General features: G+C 50.0%; 1 protein-coding gene across 2 annotated transcripts in view; it reads right to left on the bottom strand.

Annotated features, from left to right (window-relative positions):
* The window catches only part of OLFM2 (olfactomedin 2), a 59578-nt gene that overhangs the window by 31364 nt on the left and 9083 nt on the right, over positions 1–19131 (bottom strand). Inside the window, exon 1 of one of the 2 annotated variants that reach the window (XM_025863173.2) lies at positions 11587–11869. The exons of the other annotated variant lie outside the window; for it this stretch is intronic. Coding sequence (XP_025718958.1) covers positions 11587–11721 — 135 coding nt within the window. The 5' untranslated portion in view covers positions 11722–11869. Of the gene's footprint in view, positions 1–11586; positions 11870–19131 lie in introns of those variants that run through there. 2 annotated transcript variants of the gene reach the window in all.

The following is a 19131-nucleotide window of genomic DNA, read 5'->3' on the forward strand; positions in this document are numbered from 1 at the left end:
CTAATGGAGCCAGCCTCAGCCAGCAGGGTTGGGGAATCCTGGCCTCCTGGAATAGCCAGGGAATGCACTCACCGTAATGAGCAAACTCCTCTTCCTTCTCACTGCACCAAGCATCCCAGCCACTGCCTCTTGAGATATGTTTATGGCCCCAACACTACCCTGGAATCGCACAAAGGGTTGCATCTCCAGATTTGTCATTGTACAGAAGGCTGGATCATGGGGCACCTGGGTGGCTCAGTCGTTAAGCATCTGCCTTTGGCTCCGGTCATGATCCCAGGGTCCTGGGACCAAGGCCTCATCAGGCTCTCTGCTCCGCAGGAAGCCTGCTTCTCCCTCTCCCACTCCCCCTGCTTGTGTTCCCTCTCTCACTATGTCTCTCTCTGTCAAATAAATAAATAAAATCTTAAAAAAAAAAAAAAAGCCTGGACCACTCATCAGGGTACTACACTGAGGGCTGCATCAACAGACTTGTCATTATACTGTGGGCTTCATGGCCTTATCGTGCATTACACCGGGGGTGACATCATCCAACCTGTCTTTATATGTGAAGACACAATCATCCTTTCGGTCATAAGACTGAAGGCCCCAGTCCCAGGCTGAGCATTATCCTGAGGGACTTTGTAGCCAGAAAATAAGACTTGAGAAGCAACATTTTCCCTTTGCATTGATAACTTCTCTGAGTGAGGTTGAGAAGTAATCCTAAGGGAACTGGTAGGACCACAGCAATGGGGGAACTGGGGATCCTGAAGCGAGGCACTGGGGAAGGGAAGCTACAGAGGACAGAGGAGCAAACAGTACAAGAGCTGGAATTCAACCCTCCCGACCCGGCAATGCTGAAGGGGCTGGGGAAATTCAGAGTGTGTAGCTGCAGGGCTGCCTGACTAATGCCTCCTGGAAGCTATAGATACTGTCATGCCTCTACTATTCCTGCCAGGGAGGTTTGCAAGACATATCTTGCCATGCCCTTGAGGACACACGCCTCACCTGCCAGTGCAGAGCTCCACAGCACAGCATGTGAGCCATGCTATGACATGCCCCGTCATGTGCCATATCCTCTGCTGGGCTCCATGTCCTATTGCCCCCCGACATATTCAGGCGTGCTAAGCTCAGATGTTCCCATATGAGAGACGCGTTCTGACCTGCTCCAACAGGTACCATGGGCTCAGACATGCCCGGCCGCCATCAGGTTCTCTTTATACAAAGGGGCATGCCTGCCATGAAGACATGCCCTGACACGTTCAAACATACTATGACACATCCCAACATATGGGGCCGTCTCCAACAGATATGCACGTGCCCCAGCAGGCTCTGCGGGGCTGGCAGGTCTCTAGCCTCTGCCCCTGAGTCTACATGCCTGTGGCCACCTTGCTGTTCCAGATGGATTGATGGGGCAACAGGGAAAAGGCTGTTATAAATTAAACATTGAGACACCGCCTGAGCACCAGATTCCTGCCATCTATTCATTGGCTGGTTCTCTCCCAGGAGGCTGAGGGACCACAGGGAGGGGGAGAGGGCAGGGGAAGTGGCTCATTTAATTAATTAGTCCTAATTGAGATATCTTTGTAAATACCCCTTTATTGAAGGACACGATCCTATCATTTCCTGGGAATTTGCCGTCTCTATTTGTCTCCAGCCCCTGAGTATCGCAGAAATGACAAGAAAAGAAAGAGCAATCCAAAGGGCTGCTTGAACTCTAGCCATGCTTCTGACAATGGCAGCAACACTGAGGGACAGGCAGGAAGGCTCAGAGAGACACAGAGATCCAGGCAGAGTGGCAGGCAGAGAGACAGAGAGATACAGGCAGAGAGAGATGGGGAAGCTGCAGGGGACAGGACAACAGGCAACGGGGGGGTCACGCGACACCAGCAGAATCAGGATGCAGACCCTGAAATACGGAAAGAGGGACAGGCTGCCAGAGACGGGAGGAGAAACTTCACGACAGGGAGACCAGAAGTGGGGACAGATGGACCACGGCCGGGCAGACAGACCTCCCTCTGCCTTTTCCTGCCTCACCTGGTCTCCCCATCTCCTGGGCAAACTAGCCGCTGCAGCAGCAGAAACAATCAAGCCTGATTCCTCTTTGGCCCTTGCTACTCTCCCCTTCTCTCTCCCTCCCCCAGTCACCCCTGCAATCATCTCCCTTGTTCAAAATGAGCTTCTGCAGCTGCAGCCCAGACAGCTGTTCCATCTTGGAGCCAGCGCTGGGGCCTGATGGCTGGGTCCTAGAGGGAGGCCTTCCTAGGTGGCAGCGGGGGAGGAAGGGAGGTAGAGGGAAGGGGCTCACCTGGGGCTCGGGCACCCACGCACACCTCACCCTGGGCTCCCATCAAAGCTTGGCTCCAATCCCCAGCACCCCTGGAGGTCCAGACACCCCCAGGCCCCTCTAGGGCCTTCAAGGGCTCACACTGGTCTGGCTCGTCCTGTCCCATTCAGGAATCCTGCCAACACCCACCCGGGGTTCTGGTTCTGTCCTGTCTCAAGAGCCCTCTTAGGTCAGAGAATGCTGGTCTCTCCCCCAACCCCTGTCAGAGTCCTGGACTATGATACAGCAACTATGGTAACATAGAAACAGGATCCCAGAGAGAGAGAGAGAGAGAGAGAGAGAGAGAGAGGCCGACAGACAGACCTAGAGATAGGGATGGAACAGATATAGAGACAGAGACACCAAGAGACAGAGATGACAGAATCAGAGACAAAAGAGACACACAGAGACAAAGACAGAGACACTCAGAGAGGACTTAGGGATAGACAGAAACAGAGAGAGAAGACAGAGAGTATGACAAGGAGAGGCAGACACTGAGACACAGGCAGACAGAGATAATCATCAAAATTCACTCAACAAACATTTACTGAATGTCAGCCATGTGTTGTAAAAACAGAGTTAAGACAGAGAGAGGAAAATATAGTTTATGAGACAAAAATACGAGAAAGAGATGGACAGAAACAGAGACTCAAAAGACAGAGTTTAAAAACAGTGAAGCATCAAGGGTGAGACAGAGAGAGACAAGATTGGGAACCAGACTGCCCTCCCAGGTCTCCAAGTGGCAGCCTCTTCCCTCCCACACACAGACAGACTCAAGCCCACATCAAACTCTCTCAAAGTGCCTGGGCCTCCCCCAGATGGCTGCTTTCCTTCCTTGCCCAGCTTTGTGGCTGCTCCCCACTGGTGTTTCACAAAGAGGCGTCAGCCATCCAGAGTCAGAGGGGAGAAGGATGCTGGGGGCATGAAAGACACCAAGAAGCAGAAACCAGAGCTTCCCTCTGGAAGAGGAAGAAGACAGTTTTAGTCACAGATCAAGTGGCCCTAAAGCCTAGACCACCTTCCCTTCGTGGCTGTCCATGGTGCTGATGGTAGACACAGGCTGCACCTGAAGCCATTTCTTACGTTGGCATCAAACTTGGGGTGGACGAGGTCTAGGGTGGTAGTCAGGAACATCTGATGGGCTCAAGCTGCTACCTACCTCACCAGCTCCTCAGACACACCACCTGCCATCCCACCCCAACACCTTCACACACCCAGTTCTCTTGGCCTATCTCCCTCCACCTTACCAGCTCAGCTCTGCCCAACTCTTACTCAACCTTCATGTCTCAGGGCAAATGTCACCTCTTCAGGGAAGACTTCCCTGACCACCCCTTCCCAATTATATGTCTTCATGGCTCCACATCTTCTCCTTCATGACCCTTACCAAACTGTGATTATATAGCCATTTGCACAATTCCACATTCACTATGTCTCCCTACGAAGCTTTAAGAGAGAAGAAACAGTCTCCCTTGTTCACTGCTCTATTTCCAGTCCCCAGCACAGGACTTAGCATATGGAGGGACTCAATGATTGCTGGTTGGGAATGACTCTCCTCTCTGGTGGCAAGATTACTCCATGCCTTGATGTGGGAAGTTGGCAAAGTGCACATTCATCAGACATCCGTTCAAACAGAAGGATGGAAAAACAAGGGCACATGAAAAAAAGCTTTAAGAAACAGACACTTCTGGGATGCCTGGGTGGCTCAGGTGGTTAAGAGTCCGATTCTTGATTTCAGCTCAGGTTATGATCTCGGTGTCATGAGACCAAGCCCCACATTGAGCCCCACATCAGGCTCCACACCCAGCAGAATGCTGAGATTCTCTGTCCCTCTCCCTCTGCCCCTCATCCTGCTTTCTCTCTCTCTCAAAATAAATAAATAAATCTTAAAAAAAGAAAAGAAAAGAAACAGACACTTCTGATCCATAAGAAAAGATTCAGGAATCACAGAAATACTCATCAAAGTTCAAAGGTGCCATCAGGAGGAAGAAGGGGCAGTAGTCTCATGGAGGCAGAAAGAACTGAGACCATTCAGGACATACCTACTGCCCCAAAGGAGAAGATCCCAGTAATAAACAAAAGGGACAAAGTGCTTACATGGCACTTCTATTCTGTTGGTGGCAAATAATTACCAGGATGATTTCAGATAATTATGAGTGCTGGGCAGAAAATAGAACAGGTCCAAATAACAGTGTGGGGACATTCTAGCTGGGGTGGTCAAAGGAGGTCTCTCTGAGGAGGTGACATTTGAGTTGGGACCTGAGTGGTGAGAAGGAGCAGGCTAGAGGAGGTTCCCGGAGGATGTCACAGCAAATGCAAAGTTCCAGAGGCAGGAACAAGAAGAGGGATGGAAGAGTGGTCCAAGACCTGAGACTCAGGCAGGTAGGGTCTTGTAATAATAATAATAGCAATAATAATTACAATAGCTAACCTTTATAGGCACCTTCCATATGTCAGGTACACAGCTAAGCACAGTGTTATATGGAACATTCCACCATTATCCCCATTTCATGGATAAAGAAACTCAGGCTTAATGAGTTGAACCAGAGTCAAGAGTTTAGATTTGGTTCAAGTGAGGTAGGCAAAAGTTCAAAGGAGGCAAATTTCACACTCACAATCTAGAAGGATTTTCTAACAACCAGAGGTCTCTTTAAAAATGCAACAGGCAGGGGCGCCTGGGTGGCTCAGTCGTTAATATCTGCCTTTGGCTCAGGTCATGATCCCAGCTCCTGGGATCGAGCCCCACATCAAGCCCCGCATTGAGCCCCACATTGGGCTCCCTGCTCAGCGGGAAGCCTGCTTCTCCCTCTCCCACTCCCCCTGCTTGTGTTCCCTCTCTTGCTGTGCCTCTCTCTGTCAAATAAATAAATTAAATCTTAAAAAAAAAATGCAACAGGCAGGGGCACCTGGGTGGTGCAGTCAGTTGAGGGCCAACTCTTGGTTTCAGCTCAGGTTGTGATCTCAGGGTTGTGAGATCGAGGCCCGTGACAGGCTCCACACTCAGTGCAGAGTCTGCTTGAGATTCTCTCTCCCTCTGCCTCTGCCCCTCCCACTCGTGCTCTCTCTCTTTCTCTAAAATAAGGAAATAAATCTTTTAAAAAATGCAACAAGCAACTTCATATTCCTTTTCTGCTCCAAATCCCTCCAAATCTCCCATCCTTTGACACTCAGAATGAAGTGCAGACACCTTCGGCCAAATTCCTTCATGATGTGGACCTTTCTGGCTACTCAGGCCACTTCCACACTCCTCCCAGCATGGCACATAAATCTCCAGGAACTCTGAACTGCTTGGTCTCTCTGTGCTCACCAGGATGCCCATTGCCTCTGAGCCTTTGTTCATGCTGTTCCTTCTTGCTCTGTCTTCACCCAGCCAATTCCTTCTCAACCGTAAGACTCGGTGTGAGTACCACCACCTCCAGGAAGCCTCCGCTGTACCCTGGCTGGTTTCAGTGTCCTCCTCTGCACCCCTATAACACTCTGGAAATATCCTTATTACCACACATACCATGTCATGTCCCAAGTACTGTTGATGAGGCTGCAATCTGATTGAAGTCGGGGATGTTATTCATCTCTATGTCCCATAGTCCAGGAAACTTCCCAGTACAAAGTAGGTGCTCAATAAATGTTTCCTCACATTTTGAAGTGTTTGAGCAGAAGCTGGAAGTCCACAATTTAGGAGCAGGTAAATATGGTAGGTGGGGGTCAAATCCACAATATGCCTACTTTTCTCCACCCCTTTGGCCCCTACCTTGGTCCAGCCCCCATCCTCACTCACCTGGACCGGTGCAGTGGCCTCCTCCCTGGTCTTCTGGCTCCCGCTCTCATCCCCCTCAGGGACCAGAGGGAAACTGAACACCTGAGCTAAGTCCTGCCCCTCTTCTGCTCAGAACCCTCCCTGGAATTCCATTTATTTGCTTAACAAGTATTTATTGAACACTTACTATTGCTAGGTCCTATGCTAGGCACTAGGGCTACAACAGTCAATAAAAGTTTTTAAAAATCCCTGCCCTCGTGGAGCTGACATTATAGTGGGGAATGAATCAGAAGACAACAAGATAAATAAGTGGACTATGCAGAGTATATTAGAAAGTTAAAAGAGCAAGGAGGAATGGAAAGCATGAGGAGTTACAGGTTAAAACTAAAATCCCAGGGTGCCTGGGTGGCTCAGATGGTTAAGCGTCTGCCTTCGGCTCAGGTCATGATCCCAGGGTCCTGGGATCAAGTCCCGCATTGGGCTCCCTGCTCCTTGGGGAGGCTGCTTCTCCCTCTGCCTCTCTCTCTCTCTCTCTCTTTCTCTGTCTTTCATGAATAAATAAATAAAATCTTTAAAAAAAATAAAATAAAAATAAAAATAAAATCCCTACAAGGTTCCCCTACCTCTGAACATGATGCAGGTCCCCCGCCACCTCCCCGCCCTCATCTCCAACTGCTTTCCCCCCTTTGCTCACTCTGCTTCAGCCACTGGTTTCCTCACTGTTTCTCCAACATTTCAGGCACATTCCCACCTCAGGGCCTTTGCACTTGCTCTTCTCTCTATTTGTTAACTCTCCTCCTTTAGAATTGAGCCCTCTCTCACTTCCTTCAGCTCTCTGCTCAAATGTCACCTGTTCAGAGGGGCCATTCAGTCTAAAATAATCCCTCCATCACTCTCCACTCCCCTTATGCTTCTTCATAGTACATGCATCACCATCTAAAATATTATAGATTTATCTATATAGTTATTTATTTATTTCTCCCTATCTCTGCTCTAGAATGTCAGTTCCCTGAGGACAAGGATATCTGTCCGTTTTGTTCACTGTTATGTCCCTGGCACCTAGAATACCTAGCACAAAGTATATGCTCAATAAGTATTTGTTAAATAAATGAGTGAATGAACAAGTGGAGATACCCTCTAAGAGAATTCTTGTTACTTAGGATAAGAGGGGGAGGGATCAGCAGAGTGGGGTGCTGTTTAGGGCTGTTCACAAATATCTGGCTACTCCTCTCTGTTCAGGTCATGGTAGGACCACACTTCTCACCTTCTTTGAGGTTAGACATGCCATGTGACTTGTGTTAACAAATGAAATGACCAAAGTAACATTCCAGGGTAGAGCTTTAGGAACTGATGGAGGATTTGCTGTACCCTTCCTTTTTCTGTTTCAATGATCATGTCACCACACAGCCTCCATCCTCCTGGGTCCCTGAATGACAACTACAAATAAAGTTCTCCAGCCAACAATGGGTATATAGTGCAAAGGAGAAATGAAACTGTGTTGTGTTAAACCACAAGGTACTGGTGTACCTTGACCTCTCTTGACTGATACAGCATCTCTGGCACCTTCCCCCCCCCACCCCCAGGAAACTGTCAAGAAAAGATATGGAATCTGAGCTTTGGTTCTTTGCAGGAAGTCCTCAAAGAGCCCTTTTGTGCATAGCTGCTTAGACCCTCTCCCCCATTCCTCCCATGAGGAAAAGGGTCCTCCCCAAACAGAATACCTCTTGTTCATCTCCCCTTCCTTTTTCCAGCCCTTAAGGAGGGGTGAGTGGATGGGCAAGGGCATAACATATAAGGTGCAGGTAATTCTCTTCAGTTGCTGTAATGAGAGTAGCCACTGGAAAGGGGCTGACAGCGCTTAGTCTGGTTCTGGATTTATGACACCCAGGTGAGGAGCCATTCCGCTGAAGGCTCCCATCCCACAGGGATGGTTTATGGCTGAGAGTTGGCCAAAGGTAGTAGCGGTAGAAGCTTCCTCCCCATTCCTTTCCAGAGATGGCCTGAAACACCACTCAGAATCTCTTAGAATGCTAAGCTGCTTCTCCAGATCAAATCGGGGAGGGGAAGCCTGAGATAAGAATGGCCAGAGGGTCTGGGCTCACCCCCACCTCAGCATTGAGGCCCTTTATTCAGTCAAACACCAGCATCCAATCTTCTGCCTCATGACTGGTAATTCTTGCTACATGAGTCCCTGAACCCCTCCGTTAACCCATGTTGGTGCACTACACTTTTCTACAACTCCTTCTTACTGAGCACCTAGAATGTGCCTAGTAACTTCCATTTGTTCTCCCCAACCCTGAGGAAGGTGGATTTTTTTTTTAACAATTTTATTTTTAAGTAATCTCGACACCCAACGTGGGGTTTGAACTCACAACCCCAAGATCAAGAGTTGCATGTTCCACTGACTGAGCCATCCAGGTGCCCCAGGAAGGTGGATTCTTGATTTAGACACTTGACAAATATTTATTCTGTGCCTACTATGTGCTTGGCTACCACGGCAAATGAAGAAACTCCTCCTTACTGAACACCTACTATGCTCCCAGCCATTTGTTTCCACTTGAAGGTGGAATCCATGAATCCTTATGAAGATGTCATTGTTGGTTCAGTCACACAACATTGTTGGTTCAGTTCAGACAAATAAGTATTTGTCAACAAATACTTATTGTGGGCTTACTGTGCATCAGGCCTTAGGGTTTAATAATGAGCAAAACACAGATGTCCTTGGTGGTTCCTCATGGATCCTATGGTCTAATGGGGACTCTAAACTCTCCTTGACTAATGAGGATACTGAAGTTTAGAGAGGTTAAATAATTTCTCCAAGGGCATACTGCTAGTAAAGTGCAGGGCCAGAATTCAAACCCAGATATGTATGACTTAGAGTCCTATCACTAACTGAGCATCTACTATGTCAGGCACTGAGCTGGAGCTTTTAAGCATAAACATGCTTGACATAGAGAGAGCACACAATAGTTTTGCTGAATAAACAAAATGGATGGAAGGATGGATATATAGAGGATAGATGAACAGATGGCTGGATGATGGATGGATAGAGGGGTGAGTGGATACATGGATAGAGAGATGGATGGATGGAGGGATGGATGCATGGAAGGAGAGATGGAGAGACAGATGATGGATAATGATCGGCTGAAGAGATGGATGGAGAAGTGGATGGAGAGATGAATGGGAGGATAAAGAGATGGATGGATGGATGGATGGATGGATGGATGGATGGATGGATGGTGGAGAAACAGATGGAAGCAAGGATGAGTGGGGAGCTGGACTACAGATCTCTGTTACCCACAACAGTTCTGTGAGGTAGGAATTAACATTCCCATTTTATAAATGAGGAAACCACAGCTCAGAGTGGTGAACTCACTGGCGCCCAGAGTCAAGAGCAAGTCATAGAGCAAGGTGGGGGAGAGCGGATTCCAACCTTGGTCTACCAGACTCCCAAGACCATTTCTAGAGCACTCTCTTGTGACAGTTCCCCTTCAGGTCCTATCCTAAGTCTCTTGGCATCTCATTCCACAGAGTCCTTGTGCAAGGCTTAGTGAGACTGAGGGATGGGATGGGGATCAGGGATGGAAGAAATACTAACTTTCAGCAGGTAATTTCATGGTAGCACTAGATTGTGGTCCTATTAGCTACAGATGGGTCAGAATGGAGACCAGTTCTGTTTGGGTACATGTACATGTACACACACTTACAGAAAACACATGGTTCACACAGGAATCCACCCACATGTATACAAAGTAAGCACACACACCATTCATAGTTACACACATATGCACACACTTCTGAAGACATGCATGTCTACACTTACATGCACACAAACACACACGTACATATTAGTACAAACAAAATCATAACTCAGAGACATACTCTTCCACACTTAGGTACACCTTCCCCACACACCATATGCTATACATATTACATGCACACATTTACACAAACTCACACTCTGTGAGGGTGGGGGAAGGGAATGTGGCTTCTGATTTCAATGTGACACCATCTCTCTCCCCCCTCAGAAGGCAAGAGCTAAAAGGCTGTCACAAACTCATATGTGCACATGCAATCACGTAACACACGCAAGCCCACAGTCAGGGACATAGAACTGCAGATATACACTTAGACACATCCACACCCGGACACACTCACACTCATTCAGGGACATACCTTCACACACAGGAAGATACACTTGGACCCTCATGTTGGCAAAGCTCATAAACTTTCTCCCTCAATTCACACCCAACCCCATTTACACACCAAAACTCATGACTAGATAAACACCCCAGAATATACTCGAATCATATCACTCGATGTGACAGACACACAGAAAGACATTGTTTCACATATTATCTTCAAGTTTGAGAATTTGGACTGAGAGCCCTCACCAGTGCCAAGCCCAATACCATTTCCCCCCAGGGGTGGGACAAAGCCTGGGCACAGTGTTTGGCACCCCCCCACACTTGCCTTCCACCCTTGGGGGCAAAGACTTCTTTTCCTTTCAGCAAGGAGAAAGAAGTGGTGTGGTGGCCACTGGAGGCTGAACAAGGGAGCTGGTGAAGTTAGGGAAACACTGAGCAGGAGAGGGAGCTCCATGCATCCCAGTTCCACCTATTGGGAGGAGTCCCACAAACAGATTGAAAAGGGGAAAAGATGGGAAGGGAGGGCCATATCTGGAGGAGACCGAGGGAAGTTTGCAGTGGAGGCTGCCTTCTCCCCTTGCCCCAGGGCACCAGGAACACCGTTATTGATCATGAATGAGTCTCCCTGGCCCCTCCCCAAAAGAGCTCTGTGGCAAGGGGAGCTGGAGGATGAAGGTGATAGAGGAGGACAGGATGGGCAATCCTGTGCTTCTGGGGGCCGGGCCAGCCCGTGCCCCTGCCCCAGTCTTGAGAGCCATCTGCCTCCTAGAGAGAGCGAGTTCTGGGAATAAATATTCGGCACATGGTGAAACAGGTAACCAGGAAGGAGATCCTGGGGATGGGGGGGGGGGGGGCGGGGGGGGGGGGGGGGGGGCTGCAGAGAGAAGCAAACCAGAGGGGAAAGAACAGATAGAGACGGAGAGAAAAAGAGAGACAGACGGGACGACTCAGAGATACACAGACAGGCAGCGATCCCGACGGTAGAGACACTCGGAGACCCCGTGGTTGCCCCATTCAGAGGCAACGTCCCTCCCAGCCTCCCGAATCTACCCTCCCGCTCCGCCCCACTCAGCCGGACCGGGCTCAGTTGCGCAGCCCTTGCCGCCTGCGCGGGGAGCCGAGCGAGCCTAGTACATTGTTGCCACTTGGACACTGCTCACTAATAAATGAGAAGCAGTAATAATAATAACAAGAATAAACGGCGCGGGGGGGGGGGCTCGGGATCCCGGGGCTCCTCTGCGTCCAGCCCCCAGCCCCGGGAGGGCGCCCCCCGGCCAGGCGCGCAGAGAAGCTGGGGGGCGGGGGCCCCCGGGGGCTGCGGCGGCGGCGGCGGCGGCGCGGGCACCACGCCCCCCGGGAGTGCCCCCCGCGCGGCGGCCACTCACGATTTTCTCGGAGGCGCCCGCGCGGGACACGGTGCCGTTGAGCCCCACGAGCGAGGGCAGCGTCTGCGACATCCAGTTGGTGACCATGGCCATGGTGCTCAGCACGGCCCCGATCTTGAGCAGCGGCACCGACATCGCGCCCCCGCCTCATGCCCCGCGGCCGCCCGCCGCGCGTCCCTTCTCCGGCCCGCCGCCTGGCGCTCGGTCCCTCGCCACCCAGCCGCCCCGGGGGCACGAGCGCAAGCTGGGGGCCGGGACCGGGGCCGGCAGGGGGGCTCGCGGACTCGGGCTGCGGCTCGGCGCGCCTGGCGGGCTCCGCTTATAAAGCGCCGGCTCGGCCCCCCCCACCCCCTCCCGCGCCTCCGCGCCGGGCACTTCCAGCCGCCGTGACGTCACGGCTCCGGCCCGGAGCCCGGCGGGGGCGGGGGGCGCCCAGACTGCCCCCCCTCCCCAGGCCCCGCCGCCGCCCCGCGGGGACCGCCCCCCCCCCCGGGTGAGGGCCCCCTGCGGTGGCGTTCCCCACCTGCCCCACCCCCACCGCCTTGGTATTCCCAGCCCCGCCCCCCAGCGGTGTTCCCGCTCCCCCCCTCCCCCGGCACTCCCCGGCCACCCTCCGCGCACAGCCCCTTTCGGAGCCCTAGGCGCTCGACAGCCCCCCGGGCTCAGTGGGCGGCCGCCGCACGCGGACCACCCGAAGCTGGCAGGGGGCCGGAGTCGCAAGCCCCCACCCTCCTACGGTTAGGACACCGACCCCGGCTCTCTGGAACCCGGGAGCGCAGGCGTCGGGGGCCGTGGGGGCGAGACCCGTGGGCACCCCTGAACCGGGCAGCACAGGGTCTCCTTTCCTAGGGGAAGGGACTTCCCCGGTACCACTCTGGGGACCCCCCCCCCGTGGTTTCGGGACCAGGGAAGCCCAGAGTGGCGGGTCTAGAGCCAGTAGACGCGACTGCTTGGATGACGGTGCGGCAGTGGGAGGGGGTCACCCGGGCAGCCGGGAGGATTTCCCACTACACCGAGGGGCTCATCGTAACCCGGGGCGGCTGAGACGGAGGAGCCAGCCTTTTGCAGACTAGTCCCAGGCGGGTCTCCACTCATAACTCGAACTTGGGGTGGAGGCGGGGAACTGACACTTCGGACCTTCCTCCGGGCCCCAGGGCTCGGGGTCCGTCCCTGCCGCGGAGGGGGAGTGCAGAGCGGCCCCCCACCCACCCACTCACCCACTCACCCACTCACCCACCCACGCACCAGCCGGCGGCGGGGGTGGCGAGTAGGCGGGGAGGAGCCCCCGGCGGGTTTTAATTTTCTCTGTTTTCCCTCACTCACGCCCCCTCCCGGCGTCCCCGCATCACCTTGCGCTGCCGCCCCGGCCGCCGCCGCCGCCGTCGCCCGCAGCCCGCGGCCGCCGCCGTCTGGAGGCGGCGATGACTCAGGCCTTTACCGGCCGTGGCCGCTAGCCGAGGGCTCGCCGCCGAGGGAGAAGCGCTGGAGAGGGCGGTAGGGGTTTTGAACTGCCCTTTTTTCTGAGCTTAACACGGAGAGGCAGGTGCCGACCCTGGTGACCCCTAGCAAAGACCTCTCTGCCTCAGCTTCCTCATCTGCAATGTGGGTGGTTGTGAGGACCCATGTACCTAATATGTGTAAAGGGCTTAGGTGTCCTGAGAATCAAGTTAAAGATTTATTGAACATCTACTATGTGCAACGCACTGCGAACAACAGATAAAAATGCCTTTGTGGAGCTGAAAATTATATGGGGCAAGACAGAAAAGGCGGGGGGTGATACATGGGCTATGGGGAGGAAGGGGCATCCAGACTAAGTAGGAGAGTAAACTTTAGTCAGGATGGTTGGAGAGTGATATTTGGGCAGAGACCTGAAGAAGGTGAGGGAGGGAGCCATTTGGATATCTGAGGGAAGAGTTACTGACAAAGAGCAAGTGCAAAGGTCTGAGGCAGGAACATAAGTGCTCAAGGAACAGGCCAGTGTGGTTGGAGCAGAGTGAACTGGGAGAGCATGTGTGTGTCTGGGAGAGTGGGTGATGTGCTTATAAAGTACTTTGCAGGGTGTCTGGGACACGCGAAGCATTTCATAAATAGTAGCTGCCATTGTTATTATTTGCGACTGATGATAAGCTTTAAAAAATGAGATGAGTCCTTGCCTCCTTGTACTATAGCTTGCATTTACAATTTGAACACTTTGCAAATGTGCTGCCTGAGCACCAGCTGCAACCTCCCATGAAAAGTACAGCAACATCCCTATTTGCAGGTGAAGAAACTGGGCTCAAAGAGGAGAGGGGACCAACTCAGGGTGACCCAGCAGGTAAATAGGGGCTCAGGATTTTAACCCAGGTCTGTCTGATTTCAGACTCCAAAACCACTGGGCTCCAAGGTCTCCTAGCTTAGAGAATTTTGAACCCACTGATACTGTTTCACTCTCTCACCATCGGTGCTGTGGGAAACTGCCCTAGCTCCTTCCAGTCAAACTCCTCCAAGGAGTGGTCTACACTGACATCTGCATTTGCTGTCTCTACTGCCTCACCTCCTACCTCCTGAATGCTTCCAAACTCCTCTCACCAAAGGCAGCAGTGACCTTCCAATTTGCCTGCTCCACAGCCTCACATGAGCCCTCATTTAGTTACCCCACAGGTTAGTCTTCATGGATCGTTCCCTCTTTCTCGAAAGTAATTTCTCTTTTGATTTCAGAGACACCTTATCATTTCCTAGTTCCACCCCCACCACTCTGGCTGCATCCTCACTGTCTCCTGCCTTCTCCCAAAATGTCTATGTCTCAAAGGGTTTTCTCCTGAGTCCCCACTCATCTCATTCTGTATACTGTGCCTGGACCATCACACCCACTCCCAAGGTTTTGGTTCTGTCTGGCACATTCCCACCTCAGTACCTTTGTACTTGCTGTGCATTGCTGTCCACTCTACCCATAACACTTTTTTTTTTAAAGATGTATTAATTTATCTGAGAGAGAGCACGCACATGCGAGTGGGGGGAGAGGCAGCGGGAGAGAGAGAGAATCCTCAAGCAGACTCCCCACTGAACTTGGAGCCTGACGCAGGGCTGCATCCCAGGACCCTGTGATCATGACCTGAGCCGAAATCAAGAGCTGGACGCTTAACCGACTGAGCCACATGGGCGCCCCCCCCAAACTATTACCACAGATACACATATAGCTGTTCTTTTACTTCACTTATATCTCTGCTTCATCACTGTGTAGGTCAGAGGCATGCCCTACCTTTCTCCAGAAAACTACATTTCCCAGGTTCCCTTACACACTGGCATCCTGTTAGGCTTATCCAATGGGAGGCACTGGAAGGAGACTGGAGGGTGGGAAGGAAGGGAGAAGCCAGGGTATTTCTCCCCGTTCTTTCTGCTTGGGGTTGTGATGCATTCAGATGGTAGCTACATCCCCTCCATGGTCCCAGCTCCCACACAAGAGCCCCCTCTTTGTCACAACACGCATTTGTCAGGTCCCTCAAGCAGCTTTATACTGTGGTTTATTGCTGGATTCCCTGATTATCCCATCAGTTTGGCTTCTCAAGTCTTGCATCTTATGCTTAACCAATTCCCTGTATTAAACTCCCTCTCTGAAACACCTAGAGTGGTTTGTTTCCCTAACTGAACTCTGAGTGATATGGCCATCATGTCTGAAGGACCTTCCCTGGCCACTTCCTTGATGATACCAGCCCCCACCACTCTCTGTCCCTCACTCTGCTCTATTTTCTCGAACAGCATTTATCCCTATGTGACTGACATTACTTTTATTTGTTTATGGTCTGTCTCCTCCACTAGACTTTCAGTTTCACAAGGGTACCTACCTGGCTATATTTTTCACAGCTGAAACCCCAGGGCTTAGAACTTAGTGCTTGGCACATAGTAGGTATTCAAAAAATGTTGTCGATTAAGTGACTAAATGAATCTACAGCTGAGGTTCCCAAAGGTATATCTACAGCTCAGATCTCCAGCTGGAGTTCAGACCCCTATGCCTATCTGCTTCTTGGACATTCCCACTTGTGTTTCCCAGGACTCACAGCACATGACGCCCACCAGAACAACCTCAATCAGAAAGACAGGCAGTGCTGGTGATGATGTAGAGAAATGGGAACCTATTGCTAGTGGGAATAAAAAATGTTGCAACCACTTTGAGAAACAACTTAGCCCTTTCTTAAAAAGTTAAACAGGGGCACCTGGGTGGCTCAGTTGGTTGAGCATTTGACTCTTGGTTTTGGCTCAAGTCATGATCTCAGGGTCATGAGATACAGCCCTGTGTTGGGCTTCATACTCAGCATGGAGTCTGCTTGAGATTCTTTCCCTCTTTCCCTCTTCCTCCTCCCTCACTGTCCCCCCACTCGCACTCTCTCTCTAAAATAAATAAATAAATAAATAAATAAAATCTCTTAAAAAAAAGTTAAACAGAAACTTACCATAAGACCCAACAGTTCCATCTACCCGAGATAAATATGTCCACTGCAAGACTTGTATGTGAATATTCAAGTCAAAATTTTTCATCATGAATGAAACCATCCAAATGCCCATCAACTAGCAAATGGTTAAACAAATTGTGGTACATCCATACAAGGGAATGTTATTCAACAATAAAAAGGAATAAACTGTAGATATATGCTACAACATGAATGAACCTTGAGAATATTTTGCTAAGTGAAAGAAACCAGATACAAAAGGCCACATTTTGGGGCACCTGGGTGCTCAGTCACTTAAATATCTGCCTTCAGCTCAGGTTGTGATCCCAGGGTCCTGGCTTTGAGCCCCATGTTGGGCTCCCTGCTCAGGGGGGAGTCTGCTTCTCCCTCTCCCTCGCCCTCTGCCCCTCCCCCAGCTCCTGCGCTCTCTCTCTCTCTCTCAAATAAACTTTTTAAAAAGGCCACATTTTGTATGATTCCATCTACACAAAATGTCCAGAAAAGGCAAACCAATAGAGACAGAAATTAGATTAGTGATTGCCTGGAACTGAGGGTGGGTGTGGAGATAGACTGCAAACAGGCACGAGGGATCTTCTGGGGGTGATGGAAATGTCCTAAAACTGGATTGGGGTGATGTTTGCACAACTCTGTAAATTTACTAAAAAGTCACTGAATTGCACACTTAAACAGGTAGATTTTATGGCATGTAAATTTTTTTTAAGATTTTATTTATTTATTTGAGAGAGAGAGAGAGAGAGCACAAGAGAGGGCAGCGGGAGAGGGAGAAGCAGACTCCCCGCCAAGCAGGGAGCCCGAAGCGGGACTCGATCCCGGGACTCCAGGATCATGACCTGAGCCGAAGGCAGTTGCCCAACCAACTGAGCCACCCAGGCACTCTTATGGCATGTAAATTATACTTCAACAAAACTGTTAAGAGGGGGCATTCTTAAATTTTCCCTTCAAGCCCCCTCCCCTGAGGTGCCCTGCAATGAACTGATTGATGTGAGAATGAGTCCTTAAATTTTGTGTCCCAGTCTCCTTGCTTGCCTCCCCCTGGTCCTGGCCCAGATGTACCCTCAGTTAGGAACTACAGATTGTGCTCCCCTTACCCTTCCTTCTCCTTCCCTACTCCATCCAAACCAGCACCAATGCCCACTGATCTTGATGCAGAAACGTCTACAGAAAGTATCCCTTCTTTCATATATACATATATTTTTTTAAGATTTATTTATTTATTTTAGAGAGGGGGTAGGGGAAGAGGGACAGTCTTAAGTAGACTCACAACCCTGAGATCACGACCTGAGCCAAAACCAAGAGTCAGACTCAACCAACTGCACCACCCAGGTGCCCCTAGTATTTATTTAAGTCATCCCTACACCCAATGTGGGGCTCAAACTCACAACCCTGAGATCAAGAGTCACACGCTCCTCCAACTGAGCCAGCTAGGTGCCCCAAAAAAGTTTCCCTTCTTTCCCATCACCATCATCACTCTAACCATTGTGTTGGGAAGTGCCTTAGGTTGAATGTTTGTGTACCACACCCCCCCAATTCCTATGTTGAAACCTAATCCCCAGTGTGATGGTATTTGGAGATGAGGCCTTCGGGAGATGATTGAGTCATGAGGGTGGCTCCACCCTCATGAATGGGTTAGTGTCCTTATAAAAGAGAGCTCGAAGAGCTCTGTCTCCCTTCCACCATATAAGAAAACAGTGAGAAAACACCCAATCTGCCAGCACTCTGATCTTGGACTTCCCAGCCTCCAGAACTGTGAGATATACATGTCTGTTGTTTATGAGCCACTCAGTCCATGGTATTCTGTTAGAGCAACCTGAATGCGCCAGGACCAGGAGCCATGGAAAGAAACGGTTTTTCCCTGACCTGAAAATTCTCCGGAGGGAAAAAGTTGACAACTGTCAGAAATAATAACCATGGTTGCTAAGGTTTACTGAGTATCTATCCCATGGTAGGTATCATTAGCAGCAATGTACTTACAGTAACTCACTTAACCCTCAGACTATCACTGAGTAGAAGTAGATAGGATTACAATTCCCATTTTTAAAAATGAGGAAACAGAGGTACAGAGATGCTAAGAAATTTCCCGAAGGCCCCCAGGATATGATCCCAGATGGTCAGGCTCCAGAGTCTACATGGTGCTTGGTCAACTGGGTCTATTCACAGGGGAAAGAATAAATGTTGATCCCTACCTCATATCCTATGCAAAAATCAATTCCAGATGGATTGTACATCTAAATATGAAAGGTAAACAATAAATGTTGTACATCTAAATATGAAAGGTAAACAATAAATCTTTTAGAAGAAAATATAGAAGAACATCTTCATTACTCTGAGGGTAGGCAAAGATTTCTAGAACTGGACCCTAACAAGCACTAACCTTAAAAGGGGAAAAATATTATTTGAACTACATTAAAATTAAGAAGGTCTATTGATCAAAGACTCCATTAAGAGAATGAAAAGACAAGCCACAGAGTGGGAGAAGATATTTGCAATCTTTATGTCCAACAGAGAACTCATACCTTATTTAATCTATATGAAATCTGTATAGATAGATACAGATACAGATGTAAAATCTGGATACACAGGCACACATATATTCCTATAAATCAGTAAGAAAAAGGCAGGCAGCGGAATAGAGCATTTCACAAAATGGAACACTAAGTGTCAATAAACATGTGAAAAGGTATGTAATATTAGTCATCAGGAAATGTAAATTAAATCCAAAACATGCTACCACTGCACACCCACTGGACTATCTAAAGGAAAAAGGAAAGACACCAACAGGCTGGTCACGATGCGGAGCAGCTGGAATGCTCAAATACTACCGGTGGAGGAGTAAATGGAAAAACGGAATAGTCTTTGAGACTTTGGAAGAGTGGCAGCATCTCCTAAAGCTCAATATATTCCTCCCCTACAACTCAGCAATTCTGCTCCTTGGTACATACAGTGGAATCTCATTATTTGCAGATTCCATATTGGCAAACTCACCAACTCACTATGATTTATTTGTAACCCCAAAATCAATATTCATGGGGCTTTTGTGGTCATTCATGGACATGCATGCAGTGGCAGAAAAAAAAAAAAGAATGGAGTCACCAACCCGCAG

Source organism: Callorhinus ursinus, unplaced genomic scaffold (genome assembly GCF_003265705.2).
Source record: "Callorhinus ursinus isolate GAN/ISIS: 27379988/994484 unplaced genomic scaffold, GSC_fseal_2.0 scaffold82, whole genome shotgun sequence".
Classification (NCBI taxonomy): domain Eukaryota; kingdom Metazoa; phylum Chordata; class Mammalia; order Carnivora; family Otariidae; genus Callorhinus; species Callorhinus ursinus.